General features: G+C 37.6%; 1 protein-coding gene across 50 annotated transcripts in view; it reads right to left on the bottom strand.

Annotated features, from left to right (window-relative positions):
- RIMS2 (regulating synaptic membrane exocytosis 2) overlaps positions 1–26,487 on the bottom strand; it is a 502,429-nt gene that overhangs the window by 274,217 nt on the left and 201,725 nt on the right. For all 50 annotated transcript variants that reach the window (XM_054816636.1, XM_054816657.1, XM_054816622.1 and 47 more), the window contains one exon: positions 6,330–7,255. In XM_054816636.1, the coding sequence (XP_054672611.1) occupies positions 6,330–7,255 (926 nt within the window). The remainder of the gene's footprint in view (positions 1–6,329; positions 7,256–26,487) is intronic.

A 26,487-nucleotide genomic window follows, 5' to 3' on the forward strand; every position in this document is an offset into this window, starting at 1 on the left:
ATTGAAATGAGGTCCCCTATCTCTTAGAATTTAAAAGTGAGAGCACTGTGACGGTATTCCACTTGCTTGGCAGCTCTGCTCATGTAAGACATGCACTGTTCTTGCAGTAGCGCTCAGAAAGTGTGCTTTCTGCTCCTCACACCATGAGCTACCATACATTTTTAACTTGTGACGAGCATATTGTTTCCAAATAGACTTTATTCGCTGCCAAAAACTGAAATGTATCTCTACCAGATTGGTTTTAATATTGCAATAAACAAGTAGGTCCTGCAACCTGCTCCAGACATGAGGACCTTTTTAACTTCTATAATGAAAAAATGCAGTTATTCATATGTTTGTAAATGACCATCACAGAGCCAAGGCAAGGCTATATATCCATGTTTTCAATGCACTTAGTGACAAAGAACAGCATATTAACCCCTTGTCCTGCATACACACATTTCTGCTCACACAGACTGCACTCTGCAGCTTTCAATCAACAGCACAGGGACATTGAAGTATAGAAGATGACTGGAGCCTATCATCCACATGTTATATGGTGGTATTGGTTGACAGCCGGCTGAATATGAGCCAGCAATGTGCCCAGGTGGCCAAGAAGGCCAACAGCATCCTGGCTTGTATCAGGAATAGTGTGGCCAGCAGGACTAGGGAAGTGATTGTCCCCCTGGACTTGGCACTGGTGAGGCCCCACCTCGAGTGCTGTGTTCAGTTTTGGGCCCCTCACTCCAAGAAAGACATTGAGGTGCTGGAGTGTGTCCAGAGAAGGGCAACAGAGCTGGTGAAGGGTCTAGAGCACAAGTCTTATGAGGAGCGGCTGAGGGAACTGGGGTTGTTTAGCCTGGAGAAGAGGAGGCTGAGAGGAGAGCTTATGGCTCTCTACAGCTACCTGAAAGGAGGTTGTAGCCAGGTGGGGGTTGGTCTCTTCTCCCAAGCACCAAGTGACAGGACAAGAGGAAATGACTTCAAGTTGCACCAGGGGAGGTTTAGATTGGATGTTGGGAAAGATTTCTTCACCAAAAGGTTTGTCAAGCACTGGAAGAGGCTGCCCAGGGAAGTGGTTGAGTCACCATCCCTAGAGGTATTTAAGAGATGTGTAGATGTGCTGCTTAGGGGCATGGTTTAGTGGTTGGACCTGGCAGTGCTAGGTTAATGGTTGGAATTGATGATCTTAAAGACCTTTTCCAACCTAAGTGATTCTATGATTCTGTGGTTCTATGCATATGAGTTTCTATGATAATAAAAATGGGCATCCATCTATCTATCTATCATGTTTTAGTAAAAGAACAGTGAAAGCTAACACTAAACTTAACTGCACCTCTGACAAAACACAGATACATTTGCCTTTCCCACCACAGATTCCACCCACATCAGATGTCAGTCATCGTCTGTACAAACAGATATCTCTCCCAGGGTGCTCTGGAAGGTGGCTAGGAGCATGGTATGCATGTATGCCTGAACTGTTTACCACCATTGGAAAATCTACTATGTCCTACTTTATATTTAGAGCAAATGAGAGAAGTTAGAGCTATCATGCACCTAGATTTCCTTGAATGAATTCTTTTTTGTCCATGTAGGGATTCTCTCTTGCTGGAACCCTGAAGTTTGAGAGATTTGTAAAGAATTGTAGGACATCCAGGACCCCCAAATGTTTGGGGAAGGAGTAGAAGGAACCCCAGGTCCATCACGTCACCTCTCCATTCTTATGTTCTGAGTGGGGGTATGACAGCCCCAGGGACCACTGGCTTTCCTGAGCATGGCTGTGGCAAGTCTCTTCAGTCTGGCATTTCAGCGGACTGCAGGTGTGACAGAATTGCCGCAAGGAATATATGGGCAGTGGTGCTGTTTGATTTTCTAATCCTACCTGGAAAGCCTGTAGGCACGCAGAACAAGCCTGTAGCACTCTGCTTCACATCTGCTTCATGCTGGCTGACAAATTATGGGGGGCCTTTCAAACCTGCCCTAAGGCCTATTCCTTACAATCGCACTGACAAACATCTAACAGAAAATGCAAATAAAAAGTTATTTAATATTCCCTCACAATAGAAGGCACTTAAATCAGACAAGCAACGGAGATAGCTTGGCCTGACCTGCACACCACAAAAGACATAGCTTCATTTGGAGCTTTGTAGGTGACATGGTTCAACGTTCACTTTACTGCAATTAACACCACAACCATTCTTACTTTATAAGGCATGTTTCTCAGAGCCTTGAAACTGAACCAAATAAACTGCGATGGTTTTGAGACAGAATTGGTGAATTGAACAATCTAGAACATTTAAAAATAAATCATTATGATCTTTATGTTTACTGATTGACGATCCATTTTACTACCATTTAAAATTTACGATTTCATCAAATACCTAATATTTTGGTCCAAAACATATGATCACCTTCTTTTTGTTTTCCTCTGCAAATGTATTTCCTAACACAGACAGGGAATCCCGTCATGGAGATATAGCTTTGGACTGTCTGCTACCCTAATCTCCAGGAGTGGCAACAAGTATTGCAAATGCAGACACCTCCTCTGCGGTTTCAGAAGCCTGGTATTCACAGCAAGAGTAAAGAAAGGTCCATTAGACAACTTGGAAAAAATTTCAAAGCTTCAGAAAATTTTGAATACCATAATAAATGAGAATTGTTCATCCTATGCACAGAAAAAGGCAGAGGACATCTGGTAAATTAGTAAACAGTTATGCCACTAAGGACTGTTTTAATGTATACGAAGACTTGCACAAAATTCAATCTGCAAAATACGTCTAATTCTTGCACAACCTATGTTTCAATAAACAAGTTTGAAATCGCAGTTATGTCCATTTACTAAAGCTGTCATGCACTGTTTCCTGACCTTCTAAAGAATGAACTGGTCTGTCACTCCACTGGATCCTCGCCATAGTCCTGCACTTCTCACCTCACCAAATCAGTCTTGGAGCCTCAGGCAGATGCTGCCAGACTCCTTGCTCAGGGAGTACCAGTCCCTCTCTGCCAAAGCTCCCAAGCCCAGCTCAGCCCTCCTGTCCTCTCTGAACATCCTTTTCCCAGCCATTCACCATCTCTCCCAAACTTCTGCTTCTGCTTCTCAACCAATCTCACCATCCTCTAACCTACCAGTCAGGAAGCTCCAGTTCTGACCTTACCAGTAATTCGTTACCAGATCTGTTTCCTTTACTTTATCTGTTCTTCACAAACTACAGGTCACAGGTTTAGTCTGCTTGATCTACCAGTTTTGCTCCCCCTTATTCTTCAACCTCAGTTTCCATCTCAATCCGCTGGTTTCTAGCAACCCAATGACATTTTGTTTTGCAGTTCCTAAATTTCCTCCCCTTGTCTGCTCAGCCTCCTGAAGCCACCTGATTCCCATTCCAAAATGCCACTCCTCAGCCTAGTTTATGACCCAAATTTTCTGGTCCAAATATAGTTGCATTATAAAACCTATGCAGTATCTTAAGAATCTAGCTCTTCTCTTCTGCAGTTCAGTCTCCATCTAGAATGCTTCTTCACCATGCCTGTGTTTCACGTGGCTGTCTACTGGGTGTCTGAGTGTTATCTGGGTGTTCGTCAGCTTTCTGTGCTCACAGTTTCCCTTGTCACCCTAGGGAGGAGGCAGGAGCATCCCAAGGCAACGGTTTCTCTGGCCATTACCAGAAACATGCAGAAAAATAATTTTGCCTCTCTCCCTCCCTGAAAACAACCAGATTACATTTTTTAAAATCAAGGAAAAATTTACCCTAAAGCAGACAGCTACTGAAATGAGATCAAACACAAATAGTTAAAGTCACAGGCATTCAGTAATAATTGATGCTCTTCCCAGAGCTCTTAATCCAGCAGCTGGTCCATGTCTCTGTTGGACTTGTAAAATGAAATGGCTATCTTCATTTCGTGTGCATATATTTGTTTCGACCTTTTCATTTTGGATATAAGCTTAAGAAGGCAAATTTTCACCCCTTTTAAGAACATATGATTATAATTTTTCCTACGTTTTCAGATAATTCATAATTTTCAGACTAGTTTCTCAAAACCAATGTCAAGACCTTATAATATCTCAGATGTAATTCAGCGAACAGCTGCTCCTGCAGCTCAAGCCCAGGCTCATCCTCAGTTGTTAATATTTATTTGCAGAATCTGTGAAAAGATATGGGTACTCCATATAGAAAGAGATGGAGAACAAATTATTTTCCTCTTTTGGAAAACTCATTATTACTGCATCCAGATTCTCACTCTAACATTGCCACCCTTTACCACTCCAAGGCCAAATGTTTTATATTTAGCATTATATCTTTGGCCAAACAGACTTTGTATGTGGCTTACTTGTAAGCCACATACAAGTACAAGACAGCTGAGAAATAATCAGGTCTAAGGAGTTTCAGAAGGGCTGAAAGTGAGTAATTTGGGGGGAGGAGAAACCCATTTTTATAGGAGGCATTTAAAATAATTACTTGTATTTTATCAATTAAGGAAATAATGTACTGCAATACCAGGAAGACTGATGGGGGTTTATGTGCCAGATTCCTTTTGGTGGTATTCATGAAGAAATCACTTGCTTATAGGGATTCTGAGTGTAGGCTGGGTTACATGGTAAGAGAGATTCATGAAAATAAAAAGAATGAGGTAAGACTTTGTGGGTCTACCTACAGCAGCTGTGAAGGCTGGATCCAGGTTGTAAAACCCCCTCAGAAGAGATCCTAGCAGATCTCTTCTCTCCTCCCCCACATCTAGCAGAAGCCAAATCTTCCCAAATCCACTCAAACAAATGCTTTTCTGGAGTGGGGGAGAAGTGGAGGAGTGGAGGAGAAGTATGAATGGGGCTGAGGATATTGTGTGATAACATGACCAGGGCTGCTGAGGCTGGCACCAGCTGGCTCTGGCTCCGGGTGCAGGTGTTACTGCTGGGATGGCTGCCTGTTCCATGCACGGTGGCTGCCTCCAAGCCCATCGGCAAGGGAGGAAACAGGACCCACCAGCTCAGGCTGGAAGCAGGCACAGTCAGAAGCAGTCAGACCTCTTCCCCAGTTCAAGCAGTTGCTCTCTTCCTTTGTGAAAAACCAAGGCTGTTCTCAACACTGGTTCCAGCCACAGGCCACCACTGGGCCATGCTGACACAGCTACACTCTATGTGTCATGAAAACTGCTTAAAGTAATTCAGTCAAGAATAACAAAACATAAAACAGCACATTTTTTTTCCTGTAAAACTTTGCAAGCTTTTTTTCATTCATTTATAAACTACATGCTCAATTTAGCTTCATTCACTACCTCAGAAATCAGCACAGACATGACATTATCATTAACTATTGATATCAATAACAATGTTTTCTTTGGCAGTTAAAATACAAAATTATTTAAGTGAAAGCTATAATTTATTACAATTAATTACTTGTTTCAGAACCAATTTGATAGCAATATTAACAACAAATAGTAGCAATTTTTCTAATCCCAATCCACAACAGCAGATGACGATTCATGACAATTGGTAAAGGTGCACTATCCTAAGAGTAATAACTGAAAACAGGTTAGTTATAACTACTGTACTTTAGACCAACAACATACATGAAGGTAAGCAAACTAATATTATTAATTTGATTCAGTCTAAACTGATGGTCCCCAATGTTTTCATATTTAAGTCATACATTACCTTTGGATAGGTTGGGTATCAGTTCAACTAATCTTAGCTTTTCTTTCTGCCAATGGGGTAACTCCACCATCATGAATCCTAAAAAGCGCTAAAACTGAAAAGCACCATAGCCCCACAGCAAAAAGAAACATCCATTGGTATAAACTGCATCAGTCATTTTAAATTTGTTTAAAAACTTGAATGGGTTAACTTTATACACATGGGGGTTTTTGCAGATCAGATGCTCTTTAACTTGCAGCAGCCAGCATGAAACTGGCATAAGCTCTGTATCGTGTGCTTTAGTTAATTCAACAGAAATGCAGTCATGCGCCCACACTCGATCCAGATCAAATATGCACTCATTGTGATCCAGGAGTATGCAAATCTGGCATTAATGGATGTGAAACCATGGCCTTATAGGACAGCCCAGCTTTAGATACTTTGCAGATTTAATTAACAGGTTTTTCGTGCTTTTTCCTCTAACATATCCAAATACATCTAGTAGCTGTGATGTTCTTTTCCATGTAAATCATTAAAGTTAGATCTAAGTGAATGAAACACAAAATCAGAAGAAAACAACTCCCATCACAACAAACTTGAGTCACCTGTGAAGTTCTGTACATATGTGGTTGCAATTGATTCTAATAGGTAAAATAAACATACAATGGAATGGAAACTAAACCACATCTATATATTGAAATAGTCAAAAAAATAGAAATCTTACCTTTTTCACTAACACTTTCACTTTCAATCTCTACATCATCACAACTCGTATACTCTGGAGTGGACGCCAATTCTTCTTCTGAGCTGCTTAATGAAACCTGGCGCATTTTACCTCCCTTTTTCGTTTTATGAGGCTTTGGTGGTGGAGGTCTGACAGATTCAGACTGGTCTGAGCTGAGTGAATCATTCCGTAACATGGTCTCCATCTTTTCACGTTTTGTTTTCCGTACAGCAGAATTGGGATCCAAATGGTGTTGTTTCCTTAATGAATCAGAGCGCCTCATGTCTGGTCTTTCCAGAGGAATTGGACTCCTCCTAGGTGTAGGAGGGCTATGATTTGTGGTCCTCTGACGGTTGGGACTTGGTCCCTGAGCCTCTCGAGTTCTTTCCATAGAGTATGAACGTTGATTTTCCATGGCAGCCCTGCGCTCAGACACTGATCTTTGTCTTGACGGTCGTTCCATCCTCAGCATAGACATCCGAGAATCTTCCAACTCAGTGTTTGCCAATGAGACATCACTATGTCTCCGTTCATGACGTGCTCGGGACACTTCAGCATGGATACGCATTTGTTCCTCATACGGTTGTGGCTTGACTGGATAACGAGCCAAATTAGGATCACTTCGGTATCGTGCCTGGTATTCCTCTTCCCTCCGCTGCCTTTCATATTCTTCCCTGTTTTGTGCATCTTCTTCTTCTACCGGATACTCCTTGGAACGCCTGCGACTCCTTCTGTTGGAATCTCTATAATCACCCAGTTCAGGTTCTTCATATAACTGAGGCCCACGCTGCGACCGCCTATCTGAATAATCTGATGGTGACCTGGGCATCGCACTGTCTGATGTAGCATACTGTGAATATTCGTCTCTCTCGTCCCTTTGGTCGTATCTTCTGTTCTGTTCTCTTGATATTGATGGGCTTCTTTTCCTAAATAACCATGACAAGGAAAAAGAAAGATAATACTGTCAATATTTCTTGTAGCACAAATATACAGTTAATGCTAATTAAATGATAGAATGATCAGCTGATGGAAAAAAAAATCAGTTCGTTGCATTTCTTTGTGAATGTTCTTGCGCATTTTCTGTACTAAGTTAAAAAAAGCATGTCATGCTACAAGTCTGCTTATGGTGCACAGTTTAAATCAAAAACAGCTTTAAAGGAAAAATGTTTATACAGCATTATAAAATATAGAATACAAATACTTACGCTCCTTTGTAGTCATAACTGCTTTACAAGTACCAAAATTTTATAAACCTTTGTAATCATTTTACAGAGGTATAACTTGACCATATACTTCTATTTCATAGGGTTCTGTAATCACTCTAGAAATTAAGGCTAGCTGGATCATTCAGTTAGTTTGATCTTTTAGTAGCCATTATTGGCTAAAAACATACATTTCCATTTCCACAAAACTATAATGTGTGCCAAGGGCAGAAAACAGGACAGATAAAGATCCAATAGCAGCACTTGTCTAAATTAGATGAATTCAGAAAACAAAACATTTTTTGTGTTGCATAAGAAGGGAAAGAGCTTCAAAGTCCTGCCCATCTAACTTGGCAAAAAAATCCTTGCTACCCCTATTGGGATGGCAATACATCCAAATGTCCAAGCATTTAAGCAAGATACACCAGCCAGATACCAGCATGAAACTCCTGTATCACATTAAGCATTAACTCTTTATCATAGACAATATCTAGCCATAGACAACCTCTGCAGCTTCAGAGGAAGGTGAAAAAAGAATTATCAGTAGATACTCTTTCCTGACACTGACAAGTGATTGACTGAAGCACATGATCTTATCGTATGCAATATTTTAATAGAGGGTTTGTCTGGAATATAGTATGAGTGTTATATGTTTGTTTGCTACAACATTGTTTGCTACTTGATTAAAAAAAGATCAATTAAATAGTGACTAGTGATTCCTAGGGAAAAAACAAACTGGAGCTTCAGATCCTGCCTTTATCAATTCTAACAGGGTGTGGGAATTGCACTTACCCTTTACATGACACAGGGTAACAAGCATTTAAAATGCTACTTCCACACATGTCCAGATTTGTGCTTAGTTTTTTCACCCCAGATCTGAAGGAATTACCTGCAGGAAACTGGAGCAAATATCCCAGATGTGGATAAAAGAAACTGAGAGGTGGGCCTTCTCTGGGATAAGATAGATCAGCTCAAGCTTTAAGTAATGAAAATATGTATGTGAACCTATTTGTGTTATCAGCCCTTTCCTTTTATATTTAGTTCTAGCTTTATAATTAAGATCCCTTTGAAAATGTTTTCTACCCTCACAAATGGCCACTGATTCTGAAGGACAGCTTGGCAGGCAGCAACCAGGAGATCCTGCCTAGTGTCGGGAAGCATGGCAAAAGGGAGAGCAAAGCGAAGGGATAAGGAAAGGAAAGGCTTCAACTTAGTGAAAGGGAGAAGGAAAAACAGGCTCACCTTGGTGCCCAGGAAAGTAGAAAGGGCTTTGCCTAGCTGGTAGGAGAGAAAATGCTCTACTCACAGCCAGAAAGGAAATGAAGTCTCTGCTCAGCAAGGGAAAACCACGACTGCGTGAGCAGAGCGTGCGCAGGGGAGTGACTGGCAAATTGGCATCCTGTCTAGGGTACCATACAGGGTCATTAAACTGTGCTTGAAAGATTTGGACCCCGTCTTGCCTTGTAAATATTAAAGTCCTTTAGCCTTACAATGGCATCTGCAAATGAGGAAACTAATTCAATCTTGCAAAAATGCAACTCTTCCTGTGAAGCATGACAAGTAATATAAGCATCATTTGGATGCCTATTTGCTTATGGTGAAGCTAAGATGTCCTATCTGTCTTATTAAAGTGTCATGTTAGTACCAGCACAAATCATAACCTCTGTAAGTTTAACAAAAACTCTATGGATTCTGCTACTGGGGAATCAATTTGAATCGTTCTAATGTGACACGAACAAAGTTTCATAAGTCTAAAACCAGAACGGCCAACGGGAACACACAATTAGGACAACAGAACTACCAGAAAGTTTGCAAAGAATACAAGTTTTCATTAAGACAACACAGATTAGATGTGGAAATTTACCTTAAGTAAGATAAATATTTTTCATTTAAATACGTCAGCTGATGAAACATATGCTACATGCCAAAATAAGTTGTTCCAAAAGCAGATTATCTACATTGCTGAAAATTTCTGCCATGCCTATAATAAAAACTGTGCCTAATTCCCCTCCCCAATTCTGTCCCCCATGTAGGCAAAACCTTTTATCTTTACGCAAACCCAATTGGAATAATTGGCACTCAACAGATATGGCATTCATCCATGTGGATCTCATTGCAAGATTGAGACAAATATGTGTGCACATGGAATGTACACATACTCTACTGTTAATTCTCATACTGTGTATACTCAGTCTATATTACATATGAATCAAGTTGTAGTCACAGCCACAGATTTTTGCATGGATTTGATCCTCCAAGACATCAAAACATTCTAGGGAGTATTGTTTATAGGATCAGCTCCATCATGAACTGTGTAACACATGAAACCAGACAAATCTCACACATCTTAGCGCAGACCAAGCGTACATTCTTCAGGATTAAACATCTGTCTACATGTATCTATAGCAATATAAACAACAGAATAGTAAGAATTGTTTTAGCCACATATAGGAGATTATACACACACACACACGTATGTGTGCGTATATATATAAATATATATATGACTCCATGTCACAGTGTTCTCATATGGATGCAAAGAATATTGGAGAAATCTCTTCTGGAAATGTCACTGCTACAAAGTCATAGGGGGAGAGGCTGGGGGGATAAAAAGATGGAATTTCTGTATGAGTAAAAACTTTCGTATTGTAGACTTTTTGCTGAGACAAATGTACTTCTATCAGGAAAACACATCATCTGAGGAACTGGCACAAGATTTACTAAAAAATCCACCCTTTTTTCTAGCATGAACTATGTTAATGAGAGGAGGATGTGCCAATTTAGCATTATATTTTTATACCTCTTACACAAAGATTTTCTAACCTTGTCTGTTACATTTACCACAAGCAGTCATTGCCTTTCCTCCATTTTGTTGCTAAGACGTGAATATAGGAACACCACCTGCGGCTGACAGTAATGTGAAGATCAGATAGGTCTTCAATCTATTCCAACAATTTTGGGAAGGAAAAAGCTTTACACAGGTGCCTTGTATGTTGCAACTACTAGGCCACATGCAAGAATAAGAACCTTCCTTAAAATGCAACCTTTTTCTGCAGAGAAAGCAGCCTAATAGATAAAAGTAACTAATTTAATTCCTGACCTGTGTTGATTGGCACTATCAAACTCCCTTTCTAGTTAATTTCATCCCTGCTGAAGGGATCTAACTTCACTACCCGGATCAAATGCCAGAAGTTGTAATCCCATCCATCAGAAATAAATTAGCTGTACCTGTACACCTGATCAGCCAGAAACCTTGCTGGCAGGAGAGGACTCATCCTGCCCAGCAGTCACCATACCACTTAGTATTCAAACCTGTCATTCTCTTTACTGGTCATCATACCACAATTAGCCCCCCTTTACCATTAGTCACTTTTATTCATTTTAAAAATACCTGTGACACACATAGTTGTACACATCTTAAACCAGTATTAGTAGATCATGGTAGGAGGAACAGTACTTGTGAAAACTTATGGCCAGTCACTACTATTAAAAATCTGCTGTTATTTTTAGATCACAAGCTAATTCTCACTCACCTTCACCAGCCTTTGTCTAATCCATTTCTCACCATTAACTACCTTAAAGATAGCTTAATAAAAGCCTTTCCTCATGTACCTCCAGCTAGATACATCATGGAAAATGACTACTCCTACGTTTCTGGGACTTTCCTGGAACATTAAAAGTTAAGAGAACTTTAAATGTGTGTCAACAGCTGTGATATGCACCATCCAGCTGCCAGCTCAAGTAAGCATTGTATATCTCTTGTCAGAAGGATTATCACCTTTTCTGAAAAGGTTACCACAGCACTGAAAAATCCTCGAGGCCATTGTGATTACTGCTTCATTGAAACAATGATAAAATAAAATCTCTGTTATGGTTAGAAAACTCTAGAACCTGCACATGAATCTCTTCATCAGGCACATTCTATAAATATTATTTTTTCAGATATAGAAACTGAAACTCATTTTCTACTAATTATCACTGTATATTTATTTTTTATTGTAATTTATCAATACATTTAGTCTTTTAACACACAACTCTTAACCTTACACGGATGGAAATCTTATTTGCAGTGCATTACAGATATCACAAGCACTATGAAAAAGCAAATAACTTGACTGTAACCTCACCTCCTGAAATTATTCAACCACCCCACACTACAATAGGAAGTACTTAAAATACGACATAGAAGAATATAAGACAGCTATTCTGCTTTGATGGCTCTGATTTCAGTAATGGAACTACATAGCTTGAAAGTGTTTGACTTTCATTTGTACTCTTCCTTGAAGAGAAAACACTCTTCTGTTTTGATTTAGATTTTTAAAGAATTAACCAAAGCGTAGTAAGGAAAAGGAAATTTTAAAAGGTAAGTTTCAAAAACACTGTAATATGTAAAGTATTTATATCACCAGATCTTCCTGGCTACTAGTCTTGTTCTCAAACCAATAGAAGACACATCTGAACTGGAGAAAACTTTCAAGAGAATATCTTTCTAAAGATATGTTCAAACATATAGGTACCTGAATTCATCTATATTTACTTGGAAACTTTTATAAATAAGTATGTTTGGGTCAATTAAAAAATAGTAAGGGCTCAGTGGGCCTGAGCCATCATCAGCTACTTGAAAACTGAACATTGGTCACCTACTTGTAAGACCTAATTATAATTTACTAGACAATACTTTAATATTTTGTTCTCTGTTTCCTATAAATTAGCAAGGAATAAAATTGACTGGAAAATTAAAACTGAAATTTTTTCTCCTGTACATATCGTAATTTTGCTTAACTGTTTTCAAAATGTGATCCTTTCAGTACATGAAAGAATGATTCAGAGTAGGTAAAAGTGCACGGTTCCCACTGGAACTCTGTGACAAAAGCTTTGCAAGAGACAGGGTTTCTTGTTAGAGACCTTGTCAAATACACCAAGCACAGCTTTGTCTCTCCTTTACTATATGGCTTCTGTCAGGAAAACAGCATTTGTTGCTTCCTGAATGCTCATATAAGACTAGTTCTACTAAACTTCTGTACTTAGAATCATAGAATCATAGAATGGTTTGGGCTGGAAGGGACCTTAAAGATCATCTAGTTCCAACCCCCCTGCCATGGGCAGGGACACCTTCCACTAGACCAGGTTGCCCAAAGCCTCATCCAACCTGGCCTTGAACACTTCCAGGGATGGGGCCTCCACAACCTCTCTGGGCAACCTGTGCCAGTGCCTCACCATTCTAACAGTAAAGAATTTCTTTCTAACATCTAATCTAAATCGACCCTCCTTCAGCTTAAACCCATTCCCCCTTGTCCTGTCACTCCACTCCCTGATAAACAGTCCCTCGCCAGCTTTCCTGTAGGCCCCTTCAGGTACTGGTAAACTGCAATTAGATCTCCCTGGAGCCTTCTCTTCTCCAGGCTGAACAGCCCCAACTCTCTCAGCCTGTCCTCATAGGAGAGATGCTCCAGCCCTCTGATCAGCTTTGTGGCCTCCTCTGGACTCGCTCCAACAGCTCAATGTCTCTCCTGTACGGGGGCCCCTTCTATGCGCTGTATTCAGCAGAGAGTCAGGCACTTGTTTTTAAACAACAGTGACAGGGGGCAGATAAAACACCATCATCACACCTTGCAAAAACGTTCCTAGGCTGCAAGGAGATGAGCTGAACACACTCCGGACCTTGCAACCAAAACTCCTGTGAGTGCAGTGAACCCAGAAAACTTGCCGGGCAAAATTAAGATCTGGCTGCCTTTCTCAGGGAGGTTCCTACTCTCTCACTGTTAGGTACTCCTATGAAAGCGTTTCCACACACTTCCTTTGCCATACTGAAGAATCTGCAAAATGTTTACCTATTTTTGGCAGTGTTTCTAAGAGACTAGCTGGTATTGAATTAACTCCTTTCCTCATTCTCTGCTTATAATTTTTGCTTTTGCTGAGTCACATTGTGCATGAGAAATCATTCTGCACACTCTCCAAAGCAGCTATGGCTCCAGCTTGTTGAAAAAATAGCTTTTTTTTTTTTTTACTTCTAAGCAATTCCAGTTTCCACCAAGATCTCTTTTTGCAGTTCTTCTATGCTGTCTAGTTTTATACTAGATTAATCTCCTGATCTGTCTGTTCCCCTCTCCTTGAATTCTCACCTCTCCCAAAAAAAGAAAGAACGTAAGCAACCAATGCACAATTTGCAAGCTAATTCATGTAAAACAGCCTACTCTGATAAAAAGGTAAGGTATTTATCACATTTCTTAACCAATATAGTTTTAAACAGGCTGCCCTGAAGTACATCTAACACTCAGCTAATCTAAGCAACTCACTAAGTTCATCTCAGACGTTATTTCATTTCTCATTTCAGCCATGCCTTACAAATTTTATTTTATACCAACCATATCCTGAACCATTAAAATACCTTCCAGCTAAATATCTCCAAACAATAATGAATTAAGTTTACAATGATGATTATAAAATTTACTGAAGCATGAGGGCGATGCTGCAGATGTTGATCTCTGTCAGATTTTATCTAAAAATATAAATTCACTGACTGCAGGCTGGGATCAATGGAATGAAAGGAAATCTGTAGAAACAAAACATTAACATAATTAAATTCACCACTGATAACAACTTTGCTTTGAACTTGACAGGATTGCACAGACATACAAAACAATACAAATACTTCCAAATCACAGCAAAAATTCAGCATTGCACCTTTCAAGGGCTAATTTCAATTTGTGTGGGGAAAAGAGTTGTAACATGGAAAAAATGAGGAACTGCTGAACAAAACTAGTGATTTTAAGTATCCTTTACTAATCTACAAATATTTAGGTAATAAGGTTGTTTGACGGTTTTCTGTTACATCAAGAACATCACAGATGATAGGAAAATGAGACTACAAGTAGAAATTACTTCATCCTCCTATATTTTCACTGACTTTTCAGTAGCCCTTGTATCATACAATTTGATTTTAGAGAACTGTAGAGAGAGAAATAAAATAGCTATATTTTAATTTTACTGTTCATTCAGCTACATTGATGAATGCTTACCTTTTACAAATAGGTTAAACATCCTGAGATTTTTCTTTATTTCTTCTTTTGAATATTTTCAAAATTATTATTTTGCTAATTAATTCCACTTAACATGTAAACAAGAAATATCTCACCTACTTTTTCAGTAAAATCTCTTGTTAAAAAATCTAATCATAAAAACAATGCTAAATGGATTAAATTGCTTTTGAGAATAATTGGTCAGAATACACATTCTACTTATCTGTCTCAGTACTGATGACATAGAAATCATTTGCAGAAGGGTGGAATCAATTAACAGCTGCCATACAGCAGGATTCAAATGAGTTTCAGATCAAAGTGTTAAAAGAATAGTAGGTCACAGAAACATTAGAACATAAGAATGAGTTAATACAATACTGAATTGTTACTAAAAAGGGCTTAAAATATAAAATACAAGAAAATTCCAAAATTCTGCATATACTATTTTTATGAAAAGAAATCCAATTTTTCAAGAAATATTTTTTGTCACAAAATATAATACAATTTAAAATACTAATTTAAAGAAAAGTACAAGACTTTGTTAAAGATACTATTCTCATACATCTGAAGCACAATAAGAAGTTTTTCAGTACTTCCATTGAGATTTTTTTGCTAAAAGTAAAAAATTAATCATCCCCCAAAAGAACAAGAAATGCTGAGCATTACACATTGTTTTCACACAACACATTCAGCATCTTTCTTCCCTGCTTTACCTTCTGATCAGCCACTGCACATCTGGGAAGTACGAAGCCTCGGGTTCATGAGAATACATCAATTTCTGTTCTGGCTAGGTCTTTCATTTAATCCTCTAGGTTCAGTGAAATCATATGAACAGTCTCTTAATTTTGAGACATGATTTTTTAGATATATTTTACAATCCTTTCCCTTCCCCCAAAATGCAATTACAAATTATAAGGCATCTAGGAAAAAAAAAAATTTTTAAAAAAAAAATTTTAGTATATGAAACAACAGCAGTTCAAGCCAGAGAGCTGACCCAATGGGAAGCTATTGAGAGCATGAGAGGAGTGTTATAGTTTAATGCTGTTACCATGTGCTGTATATAGCTGGAGGTCAAGTAAGAATTTACCCTATAAGGAGGATTATGGTACTTAGCTGATTAGTGCCTTGCCACAGTACTAGTGCCTACAAATGTACATGCTGGTCAAGGCATTTAGTTTAAACTATTTTTTAAATTGTGCAGTTTCAGTATTTCTTGTTTCGTGTTACTAGGTCCAGCGTTTTCTTTGTGTTCTAGGTCTCAAATGAAATTATGCAATATTTATTTTTTTTAGTTTGTAGCAAGTCAAATTTTGACATAATTTTCAATGGTTAGGCTAAAATAGCTGTAGCATCTACTTCAGTCTGATGTGCTAAACATACTGTAGAACTAAAAATACTTCTTTTTTTACATACCATTTAAAAATAAACAGTGAAAATCAATGGACTAATTATTTCTAGCAACAGTCATCAGAACTCACTTTCAAAATATGGTAAGAATGTGAAAATAATAGAAAGCAAATGTGTAAACAGTCTCATTGGCATTAAATAATTATAAACAAATTTTTCCACAATTTCACAAGCAAGGTATCTTCTACCTGTGCAAACTAGCTTATAAATAAATTATGTTTCATATAAAGCACCACACTCCAGCCAAATTTGACTGTAATAAATTTAAGCCGTGATGAAGTGGCATGACATGGGAAAAATACAGACTTGGCAGCAACCTGGATTTTCTCCACCTCAATAATACTAAGTTCATACTCCTAGAAAAGGCATTCTGACACCACAGTTTTTTCCCTCAGCCATCACAGAGAATATATCATAATACACTTTGTCTGTACATCACTGCATCTAATTTCGAGTCTAATCTTTTTAAAGTGTTTCAGTTTCTTACCACAGGGATCGTGCAGCAGGTGCTTTTCCCAGCAGTCGAAAGTATTCTGGTTTTTGAAAGGAAACCTTTAAGTCTGATGAAGAGGAGAATTTTCTTTCAAAGAAACACTCCATTATTACTAGGGTATTATCACCCTTAAATAAAAAATATAGCTACTTCAATAATGATCAAACAGCAAGAAAATATCAGCAACACGGACAGTCATATCAGAATTGTTTTGCCTAATAACATCTCTGCAGGCTGTTTTGGATTGTTGAACTCCTAAAACTGTAACTTTACTAATCAATGTGAGTCTGTGTATCTTTTTTTCTCTCACTATTGTAACCACAATTACAATATATATGTGATATCATACAATGAACTTCAGTTTTAAAATATCTCTGTGGTTCACATTTCAGTCTGGAATAGATGAAAAAGGTCATACCAAGCTGTTTCGATACCTCCACAAAAGAGCAAGCAGAAAATAATCGCTGTGAAAATGTCCAGTTTCTTCAGTAATGTGAGGTAAAGGCCCATTATTAAATACAGTGAATTAAATCAGTGATGGCTCATCAGTGAATGGTGGGCTGTGTGCAGAAGTTTCTCCAAGACAAAGCTGGCAGGCTAAACGTGTTCATGCTAGGGAACATCAGCTGGACCGCTATGACATGAGACAGCTGCGTTCCATAACTCTTGGAAATTACCATGGTACATAAAACTTTAAATTTCAAATTCAACTGTCATTCTCAACATGCTGGTGAGATGGAATTAAACATGTATTTTTAAAGCAGCATCTAACTCTATATGACATAGAAAGAGACCACAAAGTTTACAGAAAAATAATTTGTGTTTCCGTAAAAAGCTATTATGTATTGGTAGGACATGACTTTGCAACATTTTTCAAGTTAAAAGAACTAGCTCCATAGTAGTTCAAGTACTGGGCTTGATCAGATCCCTGAAGTAGGTATTTCTGTCAGAGCTACTTTGCTTTTCTGCAGCGCTAAGACCAGCTCATAAATACCCCCTTAGTTTCTGATCTTAAGAGATGTCTGCGCTAAAGCAAGTCTTCCATAAAAGAGGCTCAACATGCAGCTTTCCAAAGAAGAAAATGTCTTCCCAGATCTTTGTAAAAATCCATAGGGAAGTTCACTAGCTACTCTAGAAAGCGTGTGGAAGTGAAAAGGGTGATCCTGGCTGCCTAGCAGCTTTGATATGGAAAGGTAGCATCCGGTCAAGATGACAACAGTATAGAACATACGGAGGAAAAGACCAACCTCTTCTGACAGGAAGCACACCAATGTTGAACAGTCCTTGCAGAACTACTAGAAACACAATAGCTGAAATATATAACCAGTTCTTCCAAGAAAGTTTTGTGGGAATCAAAGGCACTTTAAAATGAAACAAGTTTAAGATAAATCTAGTCTTGTAATATAAACGAGCCCTTAGATGCATTCTGCATTCTGCTGCAATGAAGGTAAACTTAATTACTCTAATCTTACTTTAAAAAGAAAATAAGATGCCAGGTTTTTTTTAATATTCCACAGGAGAAATGAATGCTCATTTCGTAACTCCATGTGTATATAAACATCCCAACTAATTCATGCTTTACAGTTCCTGTTACCACCATAATCTGCTTTACCCAACAAGTTATTTTTCAGTAGGATTCTCCAAAGTCAAGATACAAATGATGAAATTCTAAATAAAGTCCAGGGATACTTATTAGAAGATTTTGGACCTAACATTGGTCACTTCTTCCATCAACAACAGTGTTTCTAGAAGAGGTAAGAGAACTAATAAAAAAGAAGGCCAGCCGAGACCAACTAGACCCAACTGGCAAATATCTGAGAAGCACTGAGAGGGAATTGTTCAAGCCGTACAGGTTCTCAGCACCTTTGATAAGACAAGTTTATTACAAAAATTACAGAGTACTTTCAATAACTGAGTCTTAAGTAGAATATGAACAACCAGCTAAGAAAACACAGTAAAGAAACAGGGAAAAAAGCAATTAAGGAAAGTGGTGATTTAAAACATTTGGTAAGGACACTCAGGAAAGGTTTTACAGGTTAGTGATGACTTCACTCTCAGTACTGTTATTGTCAGATTGTTGGGATCGGCAGTATTTTTTAGTTAACCTTCACTTTCATTGTTGAGCTAAGCAACAAGAAAGGTTAAATGTGTGCTCACTGAAGCACTTTTCAAGCATGAGAGCAACTGGATGTCAGGCTGGGGAGCTGGGCTAACTTTGTAAGAGACTATAAAAGACATTCAAGATGCTTGAGTTGACGGAGCAGAAAGCAAAGATCAAGATTCTGTAATTTTACGGGAGAAAAACAATCAAAATGGATAGTTGGACAGATTTGGCTTTTACAATTGGCAAAGAATATTTCATGGTATATAACAATTCTGAAATGCATATCCAGGTGAACTAATACAAAACAGTTATAAAATTAATAAATTCATGTATAGTAATGAGAGAAGGATAACCACGATCACATAGTTTGATGTCCTTCCTCCACAGGATGTTTTTTCCAAAAATTAGATTAATGCTGGATATAACTGAAACTTTGCTGAGAAGGAAAAACAAATCAAATTAAATTCCTTACATTTGGCACTGAGGTCACTTATCCTCATCACTAGTGTGATATTTCCCAAAGCAATGGATTAGATTATTTGGATTTATATGGATGATATGCTATTAGTAGCACAACCTAAAGAACTTTTACCTTTCCACTATCTGGCTATTTCCCTACATCCCTACGTCCCTACATCCCTACATCTGTAAGTCCTGCAGCAAGATGATAAGAACCAATGGCAGTCAGTTAGAATTTTGAATTTGATACATAGAAATTTTGGGGAGGGGGAGAGGGTGAGGGGACAGAGAGAAGTAGAGGGGGAAAGGAAGTGAATAATTATAGCCATATTAGAAAATTCTTACTCAGATCTGCAGATAGAAACACTTAAAATATGGATAAAATCTTAGGAGAATTACCATCATCAGAAAAAAAAGGGTTTCTAAAAGCTAGTTTTGTGAAAAGTGGACAGAAATATATTACTGTGCTAGAGGTTATAGATATTTCTTCTCTATCCCCTTTTTGCCTTTTTAGATTAGTTTAGAAATACCTTCAATAATGCATTAGAGACTATCTCTGAATGCAGAATTCAAGTGCAGTTACTGATCAATAGTGTAAAGGCTAAAAACTGACATTAATGATAAGGAAGCATCTTCTAGCTAGCATTGGCCCATGAAGAAAAATTACAGTTTAGCAAAAACATGAGAAGAAAAGGTATTAGATCAGTTTAACTGAAAGTAGAAACATTATCTATGACTTCAAAACGGTATTCCATGTTATAAAAATACAATATTAAAGCATAAATTTCTTTTCAGAAACAGAGGGACTTTATGACTTATTTTCTTTTTCTCAGTCATTTAAACTAACAGGGAAGCATTTTATCTATGCTTTATGCTGTACCGCTGCTTTACCTTGCTGATTGTTTATTCTGCACTAGGAACTGCTCTTGTGCCTTGTGACAGCTCTGTTCCTCTACACAGTTTAACCACATACAGCAAAGGGAGACTGCAGCAGCATTAACTGCAGCAGGACAGCCCCTCTACATGCAACATCCCTAGAGACTTTTAGAGACAAGTGCCAGCCTAGGATCGATCACCTACTCTGCTTTGACAAGCACTGTAGCTGCCCTATTCCATGCATACTTTTGCCATAGCTCTACCTTAAAGCACTGGCTTAAGGGAATGTTGAGCGGAAATTTTTATGCTACTGGAAGAAACACGAGAAAAAGAAGTCAAACTTCTAAAGTCGTTAGGAATAACACACATTTCTGCAAGACAGGAAGCAACATGGAAAACACGTTCATAGCCAAGAGATTCAACATTTTGCCAGACATTCTGAAAACTCTTTGTCGAGAATCATCAAAGATACAGGCTCACAGGCAAAGGCTGGTCCAGCAAAATACTTGAGGACTTTGCAAGGCTGGCAAAGACTGGCAATTATGTAATTCAACTTAATTCAACTTAATATGAAATCCTATCTTCTCTCTTTCTCAAAAAGTTGCCTTAGGAGAACACTTACTGAATCAAAAGCCATTTTCAGATCAGGTCAGCCTAACACTGGTAGGACCATGTTGTCTCACCATCTGCAAACGGTAGTTTTTGAGTTCAAAAATTCTGGATTTAAGAAAAAGTCTTTCACTTATACAGGAACCTGGAGTTGACGTTTCAGTTCCAGATTATGAGGCATAATACACCTATTCATCACGCAAAATAAAGTGATTAAAAATTGTAGCAGAAACAGTGAGATGACTGACATTTTATGCAAATTATGTATAATCAGAGGGACTAACATAGGAGCCTATAAATACTGCAAGGACCTGGACTGGGAACATGTTCAGGACTACTCTGCTATTATCTTAAAAATACAGGGGACCTGCAAACGAACAGAGAGACATGCATTTCAACAAAGTGGACTAACATGCTTTCATTAATTATTTTACTTGGGAGTTGTATGTCTTGCTGTCAGTAGTCTTGCTCTAGTTGATATGTTGGGCAGAGAAGCTCATGAAGGAATGAAGAATATGATAAATTCAAAATCTAAGGAAGTAATACTCAAAAAGATAAACAGATTTTGCTTAATAACAATTTGAAAAAAGATAAAGCTGTAAATCACCATTACAGCTTTATAAATACTGCCCACATAAAACAAACAAACAAACAAAAAAATCGGTGCTAGGGAAGACGGACATAAAATAAAATGCAGTCCAGGATATTTCTAATCTAAGCTTCTGTCATTGCTTTACATTCTCTGTAATAGCAATGCTTGTGGGAAACAAGAAGGGAGTGTTGGACATTGCTCCTGCACACTGTACAGGAGCTGGGACTTGCTGGGTGTAAGCACGAGCTCAGTACCCGTGCAGGAACAAACTGTGATACTTTGGTTTATTTACTTGCCTAGATACATGCCCAGAAATATTCCTGCTTTCGAGATGTTTCTTATCATTCCCACTCCCAAATTTTCGAATATCATTTTGTTAGTTTATTCATAAACTTTATCTTCTAGCTTCCTATGATTAGGAATGATTTGCCCCTTATTCTTCCTTCTTAGAATGAGTATCGCCACAAAGACTCTTCTAGGCTGGAATAGGACAGCATTTCCTGCCTACAGTATTTGATACCTCCTTGTCTATGAACTCAAAGTAAAGGAGAGGGTTAGCTGAGAAACGTAATCAGCCTTAGACTAGCAACATGACAATAATAATTTATTCCTCACCATTTAAAAAAAAAAACACCTTTGCACTCCAAAAATCAGTGGATGGCCAAGATTAAGAATTCAAGATCATAAGGGCCTTATCATATATACTCACAAACACTTTAATTTTCAGTAAAATCTCCTTGATAGAGTTTAACAAGAAGGAGTATAAGTCTCCATGTTTCATCGCTAATGGCAAGCTTGAAGGTGCCTTAAAATGTCTCTAGGATGATTATCTCATAAAAAAAGGGAATGACTGCATGAGTAAGGTTAGTGCTAGTACATCAGTGCTAGGTATCCCTATAAAAATGCTCATATGAACAGCCTTTGGAAGTGAAGAATCACAAGTGATTTTGATGGGGACATGTGAAAAGTTGTTTTATCATCTGATTCAGTGATCAAGCTCAAGCACCAGCACAAGAAGAGGAGGGGTTTTTTAATATACGTTACTTCCAAAGATCAAGAGAAAATTAGTACTCTGAACTTCTTTCTTAAGCTAGTTGACTATTAAAGGGAGCTTCAACACAGACGTGATTTCCTTTCCTGATTCCCTCTGTTGTCAAGCTAACTGCTGTCTAACAGTAATTATGCTAGTGTTTCATGTAGTACAGCAAAATATAAATACTTAAAATATTCTAGTACATGGGTTCATTTGTTCTGGTGCCCAAAAACCAAACATAGGTTTGTTCCAGTAGCACAACCTGGACACCAGTTTTATTGCAAAAACAGTTTTCTGCTTATGCATTTTTTTAAACTTCCCGGTTCTTTGCACATTCCATAGTTGACTGGAATATTGAGGCCAATAATACAAGATGGCAAAAGAGCAAAAAGCGATAGATCTTATATAGATATGCATTTCATTTCTTAGTTACTCTTCCTGAATCCACACACATTCCTGTTCTTTGCCATCAAAAGTATCTTGTGACCATGGCAAAATCACAACCTTGTCAACCCCAGGGATCCAGGACCTATATAGTCCTATATCACCTTTTAACAGGAGGCCTTTAGCTTTTAGGCACAGTGCTGTGATTGTGTCCAACTGCACATCAGATCTCTTCCATTAGAGAATCTGTTTGCATCAGGCCTTCCAATAAAACATATTTTTAAAACAGTTATCTTCAGAGCCTTCTCCTGAGAGATCATACTGTCTTTTCAGGTCGTCTTTTATGACACCCCATTCTGAGGGTAGGCAACAAAAAAGTAGACTTTGAGTTGAACTGTATCTCTTCATAGGGACTGGAGTTATGGAGGCTTTTCTCCAGTAATGATTCAAGATCAGCATGGGAGATAAAATTGAAACACGCTGATATCAGAAGTGGATACAAAGCAAATAGCAAGATGAAAAAAGGCAATTTAAATTAGAAGACACCCAGAATTCTTGGTTTTGGGTGGCCTGCACATTTTTCTTACAGTAAGTAGTACACTAAGGAATAGTGGTACAATTACTCTAAAATTATTAATAATTACTTTTACAGTTGATATGATTTAACATGCTATCTTCACCATTTTTACACAATATCGTGTGGAAGATACCTAGCCTTGAACACAAGTTCAGGGTGAAATCACAAGTATGAGAACACTTAAGTAGCAGTTTGGTATGCAACGCCTCCAATGTTGCAGCCGTATGAGGAAGTTTCAATGCTGATTGTCCATGTTCTCTTGTATGGAAGCCGCATCACATATAACACCAATGAACACTTACTCTGATTAGAAATAACATTTAAGTCTTCTGAATTTGTTACGTTAGTAACAAATGGATAAAAAAGAAATAGGTCCACGGCAAAGATAAAATCTTATTTGGAATTCAGATGGATAATGCAAAGGAGGAGGGGGATATACAACTCAAACTTCCCGAAAATTTCAGACAAGTAGTTATGCGATGGATGGGCTACTGCACATCCAGGATGTGAGCACCTTCAGATTATTCCTCTATGCCTTCAGCATATGAAGGAATGGAGAGACAGAAGAAAGAGGGAAGAATACATCTGCAGTCCCGAGGTTCCTTTCATTATATTAGAAAACCTGTGGTTCTGATATCACCAAATTTACTCCAGCTAGGAGTCTGAGATTCTCAAAAGTGCCTAACATCTGCATCCATATTTCATGGCTTTTCCCAAAACCATTACTTTAAGACAGATCTTCTTCACAAGAAAAGCTATTTTCCTCTTATTACTTATATCTCAGTAGAAATGCTGCTGTTGGGGATTTAAAATCTATTTATAACTTTTCTATAACACCCTGACAAATAGCAGTCTGAACTTCAGAAATCTATTTCTTAAAATAATAAGCCCTGGCTATAGTATGATTGTTTTTTGCAGAGTAAATTGTAATATGGCAAAACACTAATAAGTCTGAACATTCTGTTGGAAAATTCAGTATACAAAATTTAACAAAAAATTGAATGGTTGAAACAAAAATTGTTCTTATATTCAGACTACTCTTTAAACAACATGTTTATCTTCTTTTTTAAAAAAACTTCATTATGCTAAACACTAAAAACTATTCTAGTATCACCAACAATTTTCTGTAGGGTGACTACAGAACATGTATTGCCTCATCTTTGAAGAATTTGTCATCCATTCCTTGAGAGGCGACATTCCTGTCACACATTTTGTAGTGGTGGTTAATAACACAAAGGTTATCCAGTCAGGATAACTATCAGGAGCCAATAAGTTTCAAAGACTATTGAAAATGAAAATCATCAAATCAAGCCCACATACTCAGTCATATCCAGAGAATTCAAAAGATTTCAACAAGATTTAAAGCTGGGATTTTTCAAAAGGAGAACTGACAACAGGAAATAATTATTCTGTTTCACTGGGGTTTTTTTGGTTGTACTTGTCTTTGCTAAAACTTTTGATTTGCTCCTTGCTGTTGCTATAATAAAAAGAAGACAAAAAATTAAAAATATTGAGCCAAATGCAAAATAATGCATTTATAACACAACTTAATCTGACATTTATTATCTGTGACTATCTCCTACCAAGATCACTGTTAACAATAATGCAGCATCCTCTAAAGAAATCCAGACCCCTAAATCTGAAAAAAGGCCAGAAAAAAAAAGAGATATCTCATTGCTAAATCTCACACTAAGCAATATTTTCTGATGAAAACTAGAAAATCAGAAAAATTGTCTATATATGGATTCAACCTTTATTTCATGCAGCTAAAACTGGGTATTGGTGGGGAGCCTGGTTTTCAGAAGGGCAAAGATGTCCAAACAGACATAACTTCAATTGTAATTCCAGGCAGGAGCAACGGACGTTGCCAATTTTTAAAATAATTCCAGAGACCTGTCAGTGAGATGAAAGCTGGCTGAGACAACAGGCAACCATGCCATAAGTTTAATAAAGTTTTAAATCTTTTAACCAGCAGAGTGTTGACAATGCCATGAGACAGTTTCACTGTAAGCCAATTTTCCGTGCTTAAACAGCTAATATCAAAACCTTCAATGAAGTGCATGCTTATGAACACTCTGGCCCACTCTAGATAGATTTATACCTTTATATAAATCAAAACATTGCTATTTTATCACATTCTGTTCAGTAAAACAGATATTTCTCTTATGTTTTCAACAATGAACATATAAACAAACATGGCAAACAAATGTCTTCAGAATTCAAGTATCTTTTCCTAAATCCCAGATCACATTACTTCTGAAATAGAAAACAATTTACAAGTACTTGTAAAATACTTTTGAAATAAATGAAGGTAAGCTTAAGCATGTTATGCTCTTGTGATTAAAAAGTGCAACTGCTTTTCTTGTCAGGATCTAATGGGGACATTGTGCAGGGCATAACATGACTGCTGGATCAAAAACCCAAGAGGGAGAGAAGAAAGATGCTCCCTTTTCTCCTTTGGAATATTGCATCTACATTTGTCACATTTCCAAAGACATTTATATAGAAATTTCTCAATTATCAAAATTCAGTATTCCCCTAAAGTATGATCCTCAGGCTTAGAGACCCTTGGAAATTTTCACTTATGTTTTCTCTCTTGAAAATCACACTACAGTGATTTTATTAACTTGAGGTCTGTACACATCATGGCTTTTTAAATCCATAGCATCCCTTACTTCCAAGCCAATGAGGTTGGACAAACTTGTATTATCAGTTTAGAAAAGAAAATATACTAAAATGCAAATAATTATATTTTTCTAGTATTCAGAAACAAAATTATTTTTACAATAATTATTCAAATTATTTCATTAAAACTTACAGACTTCTGGCATAGACTATTTGAATCATTTTACCTATCTTTCCATAAAATTAATTATATCATAGTGTAATTGCTGGTTTAGTGTCAAAGTGGTTTTATATTCTACTAATGCATATATTTTTTTTAGAAGTTAAAGGGTGGGTTTTTTCAGTGAAAGGACAGTTTTTAAAAATAACCGTAGTATTTAGTTGATATTCTATAAAGCTCCATACTTTCCATGCCATTATCTGAACTAGAGAGTACATGCTGGGGCTGCATTGTACTTTCTGGTTGAAAGAACAGCAAAAGGAGACAACTGCACATTTACTCTGATAGACACTAGGAAAAAAACCTTCAATCCCTGCAAAACAAAAAGCATGCATGTTCACTCTGAGGGACACGATAAAAATGTGAATACAAGATCCTTTCAGCAAATAATGACTCATGCATTTAGTCTTTGTTCAATTTCTCTTACGGCTCTCATGAAATGCTACAAAATACTGGGTCACTGAATATACAAAATGTAACTGCACACTTAGTATCACAAAGACATGCTCCTTTACAGACTCCTTTAATAATAGGATGCAGCTAACCAATTCAAAATAT

Source organism: Grus americana, chromosome 2 (genome assembly GCF_028858705.1).
Source record: "Grus americana isolate bGruAme1 chromosome 2, bGruAme1.mat, whole genome shotgun sequence".
Lineage (NCBI taxonomy): Eukaryota > Metazoa > Chordata > Aves > Gruiformes > Gruidae > Grus > Grus americana.